This window comes from Corylus avellana, chromosome ca7 (assembly GCF_901000735.1).
Source record: "Corylus avellana chromosome ca7, CavTom2PMs-1.0".
Lineage (NCBI taxonomy): Eukaryota > Viridiplantae > Streptophyta > Magnoliopsida > Fagales > Betulaceae > Corylus > Corylus avellana.
Window position 1 is genome coordinate 24114100 of NC_081547.1, and position 6529 is coordinate 24120628.

The 6529-nt window shown below is 34.7% G+C and overlaps 1 protein-coding gene across 1 annotated transcript; it reads left to right on the top strand.

Moving 5' to 3' along the window:
- The first annotated feature begins 748 nt into the window (after nucleotides 1-748).
- On the top strand, nucleotides 749-1972 carry LOC132188330 (zinc finger protein ZAT5). Its single transcript, XM_059602752.1, has one exon. The coding sequence runs from the start codon at nucleotides 831-833 to the stop codon at nucleotides 1761-1763; it is 933 nt and encodes a 310-aa protein (XP_059458735.1). The 5' UTR covers nucleotides 749-830; the 3' UTR covers nucleotides 1764-1972.
- Nucleotides 1973-6529: the final 4557 nt, after the last annotated feature.

The window sequence follows — 6529 nt, forward strand, 5'->3', positions numbered from 1 at the left end:
TCTTTGTAACAAACAATTAAACACACTTAAAATTACGAAAACAGTTTTAGGCATTAATTAATTAATTAATTAACAACCATAATTAAAGTTGTTATCATGCCTCTTCTATTGAGGAACGAAATGAAAAATATTGAGATTAGAATCTGGAAACATGCAATTTTTTTAAAATTTAAAATAAAAATGGGGTGAAATCATTAATAGTGTAACACGTGAAAACGTGATGAACGGCGTAAAGAGAAAGAGGTGGGGGGGATACGCGGGAGAGAAGCGCGTGGGGGGAGAGGAGGGGGGCAGCACGCTCACAAGGTGCAACTAAGCTTTTGGTGGGGGCCGGTGGTTTTCGATTGGTGAAGTGCGTTGGCAAAGTGTGAGAAAGAGAGTGTGAAACGGACTCCATACGTTTAACAGCCTCTCCAATCTCTCTCCCATCCAAACTGTTTCTCTCTCTCTCTCTCTAATTTTTTGCCTATTTTTAGTTTTACTTGGTTTGTTTTTAGTTAATTTCCTCCCAAGTTTATATTTGTCTAAATCTCTATTTGCCAATGACTCTCCCCACTAAAAATACCAAAATGTCCTCCTTTTCTTTTTCCCTTCCAATTACCCTACTATATATACATACTACTTTTAAGAGGCTAATTCACACTTACTGTTCTATTGGGGTGCCTTTTGACTCCAAACATTTATATCCTTCTCTTTCTTCCTTCCTTCACTCTATATATTCATTCAATCCCACTCATCTCTTTCTCTCCCGGCCTCTTGCTTCCTCCCTACCCCTCAACTTCTTTTTCTCTCTTTCTTTGTGGTGGTGGTGGTGGTGGAGGAGGAGGAACATGGAAACTCAAGAGGAAGTCACCCACATCGTCAAAGGGAAACGAACCAAGCGCCAACGGCCGCAATCTCCCATCCCGTTTGCCATGATTGCTAGCAATTCGCCAAGCGGAGATGGATATGGAGACGGGGGAGGAGGCTCCGGGTTCATTGACATAATTGATAACAATACCAACTTGTCACCCACTTCGACTGATCAAAGCACTGAGGAGGAGGAGGACATGGCCAATTGCCTAATTCTTCTAGCTCAAGGCCAATCCCGGGAATCACCGAAGCAAGCCGAGGAGGATCACGGCGGAGGAGGTGTTTATAAGATTAATAGCCGGAGGTTTTTAGAGGCGGCGGCGGCCGGGAAGGCGGGGTATTGTGTTTACGAGTGCAAAACTTGTAGCAGGACTTTTCCTTCCTTCCAAGCACTTGGTGGGCACAGGGCTAGTCACAAGAAGCCCAAGGCCATGGCAGCGGAGGAGAAGACCAAGCAATTCTTGTTATCCTCCGACGACGAAGAAGCGCAGTTCATCAAGAAGAATCACGACATCTCTTCGCTTTCTCTCCAACTGAGTAGTAGAGGTTTGTGCGGCAATAGCAGGTCCAAGGTTCACGAGTGCTCCGTCTGCGGCGCCGAATTCACGTCCGGCCAGGCCTTGGGCGGCCACATGAGGCGGCACAGGGCGCCTCTAGCGACCAACACAGCTTTGTCGTTGATTCCTCCCATGGCCATGGAGCCTGATCATCAGGAACCCAAGAAGCCAAGACACGTTCTTTCCTTAGATTTGGATCTCAACCTCCCGGCGCCGGAAGACGATCACCGGGAACCCAAATTCCCATTTGCAACAAAACAACAACAACAACCAAAGCAGCAGCAGCAACAACAACAACAACAGCAATCACCTCTTGTCTTCTCCGCCCCGACTTTGGTGGACTGTCACTACTAAAACAAAGGGTCAGAATTTTTTTTTTTTTTTTTCTTCTTTTTTTCCAGTGTGTTTCCACCGTTTATCTTCTGCGGTTGATCACGAGACTGATTTGATGCGAATTACCATAATCGTTTTCTTTTCTTTTTCTTTTTCTTTTTTCTTCTTTCTTCTTCATATTTAGCATTCACAAACTGTAAGATTCTTTCAATTCTTTTTCCATATCTTGAGCAGAAGTTTCATGGACTTACAAATTCTTTGTTAAAGCAAGTTGTGTATTCAGAAAGAAAGAAAGAGCTGCTATAATTCATGGAAAGTGCGTGATCGGCATCTTTTCATCTTCTTTTTTATTGGGTTTTTGTTCTTTTTGAGTGGAGAATGTGACAAAACACTCTCACACAAAAAAAAAAAAAAAAAAAAAATTCAGGCATGGGGTTGGGTGTTAGGCTTGGGTGTCATCACCACTCAGTACCACCTCAACCAAAAGTCTTTGGTTTAGGTTTCATTGTTTCATTTACAAGAAACCCTCTCCCTCTCTCTCTCTCTCTCTCTCTCTTAGAAACACACAATAAGGGAGGGGAGGGGAGGGGAAGGGGAAGGCAGTGACAAGAATAGAATAAAAGCATAGAAAGCCACTAAGTAACTGCAATTCCCACATGAATCCACCACTTGTCCTTTTTCTCTTTCTATAACAAAAGTTGTATTAAAAAATTGTTCTTGTTCAGCTATTTTTGTTCTTCTCTTTGCTTGGTCCACCTCCTTGTTAGTTAACAGCCTACTCAATACACCTAAGCAACATCTGCTCTGATCCACCACTTCATCACCCACTTTTTTTTTTTTTTTCTTTAAATGCCTCCCTCCAATGCTTTCTCAACTTAACTCCCATCCCACTCCAATATTCACCTAGCTAGCTAGCTACTATGTGAATTACTTACCCTACACCAAATCTTAATTAATTAATTCCCATAGATTTGTTTTATATTTCTACATTATTATCATATATATATATATATATATATATATATGCTCTATCACTCCCTCCTTGATTAGTCAGTTATTATCATAAACGGAACTGAGAGGGCGGTCAGGGCCGGCCCATAATTTTTTTGTTTTTAATTTGTATATATATATATATTAATTAAGAAAAAGAAGTATGTACCAAACCTGGCCTGGTCCTTGTTTTGTGGCATTGTACCTTAATCATGATTAGCTGTTGTTGAGTAAGTGTAGGTGTCTGTCTACCTCACATAGAGAGATAGACAGAGAGAGAGGCAATTTGTGAGGTTGCCAAGTTGAGGAGAGTGTACTAAATTGGGAGTTTAGTCAATTTCTTTTAGCTAATTATTAAGAGATGCAACTTGGGAGGTTACAGACTATATATCAAACTGCCAAGTTAGGCAGTAATGCTAACTCTGGCAGTTTGGCAAATTTTATCGGGTACTTTAAATATTTGATAAATTAATTTCTTTAATCCAATATAATATGGGATAAAAAGGTAAATGATAATGTCATTCTATATCATACTATTTTGTAGGCTGATGTAGAAGTTGAGCTTAGTAAGGCTTGCCCGGCAACATAAGTAGTAGTGATGTAGAGTAATACTATTTACTAAACTCTTTCACAACTGTCGTAAGCCGTTGGATCTACACTAGTTAAAATAAAAAAATAAAAAAATTGTTGTATAGAAATTGTATACTAAAAACAAGCAGATTAACGTCATTTTTTTTTTAGTGTGTTGCGTCTCACTTATTGAGAGAGAATTTAAGTCCAATTTTCAGAAGAAAAAAAATGTTAGAATATTAATTAAAATTTTATTTCTTATCAGTTAAAAGCTATTTACAGGTCAAATCGGATCCTTTATTAAAGCTTATTGAGTAAATATTGCATTTACTAAATGAAGAGAGACCTGATAAGAATTACATAGCTTTGACCCAAAAGCAAATTAAGGATTGATTATCTCATAAAGAAATGTATTAATTTCTATAATTATTGTCGATCCTCCATGGGAGATATATAAGTTGTGATGTGGCGTTTTCAATATATATATATATATGGTGATCACCTCCTTAATTAATTATTTTCTGCTTAATTAAGGTCTCAGCTCTTTGGAGAAACGGGTGGGGGTGTGTAACTCCATACCCCATTGAGTAATGAATTAAGTAATCCTCACAAGATTGCGACGCTTAAATAAGAAAAAAGTTGTATTAATTTGACGCTTCCAAAGTTTGTTACGTGCACGTCTGAGGCTAATTTGGTCTACAAAATTATCAAGGAGATCGAAGCATGCAAGGAGTATACATAATAAGTTAACTCTGTTTTCAATTTTCATGATATATATATAATTTTCTCTTTGAAAATAGAGGCGTGGAAAATGAATGAATTCCCAACACTATCAAATTATCAATTAGGAATTGTGAAAAATGTTGAATGAAACTGACAATTAAGACACGCATGCATAGATGTTTGTGACCCCACAACATGTGTTTTTCTTTTTGGCTATTTTATGGATTTTAAAAGAATAAGGAAAATTGTTAATTAAATCAGTAGTTTCCTTTTGACAAATAATTCATTGAGTGTTTTTTTTTTTTTTTAATAACTCGAGCTTTTGTGAAGAAATAGGCTTTCAGAACGTGATTTTGGAGGGTGATGTAAAAGTAGTGGTGGAAGCAATCTGTTCTAAGGAAAGAACAGATTGCTTCCATATGGCTCGATATGGGCATAAATACATATTCTTAAATCTCTTAGAGAGGATGGAAGTGTCTACACATTGGACGAGATGCTAATACAGCAGTCCATCGGCTTGCTCAAATGGCAAAGCGTTCTTTCATGGATAAAGTTTGGTCGGAGGATATTCCAGATTATATTCGTAATGTAATTTTGATGGAGCAATCTGTTAGCTCTATCTTTGATTTTATTTTATTAATGATAATCTCAGTCTATTATTAAAAAAAAAAAAAAAGTGACAAATTCCGACTATTTTTCCAACGAGAACACTATAAAATTAAAAATTTACTTTAAAAAACCTAAAAGTAAAAAAAAAAAAAAAAAAAAATTAAAGATTTTTTTTTTTTTTTTACAATTTTATTTGGATAAATTTGTAATTTTATAATAACCCGTCGAAAAAGTGTCTGAGTTTTGTACCAAAAAAGTTATTTGTCACGTAAAAGTACCATAAGGAGTGATTTGTTATTTTTAATTAAAAATTTAGAGAGATATTTGTGAAAGGATCAAACTCCGAGGACCCATTTAGCAATTTTACCTCTTAGTATATGTATCGTGTGTGGGAAAAGAATGATTCTCAAACCATTCCCAACAAGTTACAACGTACGTACACCAGAATGGTAGCAAATTTAATGATATATTCTGTTACTTATTCTATTAGAGGTGTACAAGGTTAAATTCGGAATATCATTTGTCCTTTCTATATCAATTAATTAATAATATTATTAATCACATATAACTTAACGAGCATTAGTTAATATTAATGGTTAAACGGGAAACCTGCCGGCCTGACTCCAAATTAATCTATAATTAAGCATGCATTGGCTTTATTAGCGTAGCTCATATCTTCATTTTCTTTAGAAAAAGTACAGAATACCAACTCCCCCAGCTATATATAGTTAGATTAATACACCTTATTAATTTCCTAATCTTTCATCAAGTAAATATCTAGCTAGCCTATAATCACTTTCCAAAAAATCAAAATAAATATTTAATAGTTAAAATAGATCACGATTTGTTCTATTTCTTATGTAATAATAATATTTACACATAATATCAAATCATATCCTAAAATATCTCAGATCATAAGTTAATGACAGATTAAAAATCAAATCAACTCCATGATTACAATCATATAATTAAAGACCACCCACCGTAAAATAATCTTAGAACCCACATTTTTATTCTATAACTATTTTATAATGGACAAAAATTTCCTTCAAACTGGTTTGGAAGAAATATTCTTAAACCCGTGTAAAATAGTGTCAAGTGTCTATAAACATTTAAAATGCACATTAAATTTAGTCTAAGTTAGTAAACTGCTATTAATGAGGTTAAGAATTTAATGTACATTTTAAATGTTTATAGACACTTGGTACTATTTTACATGGGTTTGAGGATATTTCCTCCAAACCAGTTTAGAGGAAATTTTTGTCATTTTATAATACTGATGTGAAAAAAAAAATTTATGGATTGATTAGAACGGTCATAGTAACATTATGAAATAATTGTGAAATAAAAATGTAGTATATAGCATTATTCCCCTTCTAACTCTTGTTTTTCTTCTCTTTTTTTAGTATAAATCAAGATATTATTAAGTGAGTGGTAATTTAAGAGGTATGAGAAACTTTATATATATATATATATATATATATATATATATTTCATAAAAATAAAAAAAAAATAAAAAAAAAAATGTAACACTCTATTCCTAATAATACCCTAGAGGATGTTGGGCTTTAGTTGGGTCCAATACTGTGCATTTTAAAGCAAGGGAGTCCATTAAGTTGGGCCAAAATTATAACTTGTAATGAATAAATTTTATTTTTCATTTTCATTTTAGAAATAAACTCTGGTTTAACGGTTTAGAGCAATTAGTTAATAATTTGGTATGTGGTGGAGTAGGAATCCCTACAAAGCCAGCCACTCGTGGAAAGTTTTTCAAAATTATTTTCTACAACTATTTTACAATTTAATTTCCAACAAAATTATTTTAAGACAACGTGAAATAAACACCAGAATATAAAAAAGTATTTCTCTCAAACTAATTAATGGTCTAGGCAAAC

What these genes read in the sequence shown, in the direction of transcription:
- LOC132188330 (XM_059602752.1), top strand. Translation starts at nt 831, where the DNA reads ATGGAAACTCAAGAGGAAGTCACCCACATCGTCAAAGGGAAACGAACC.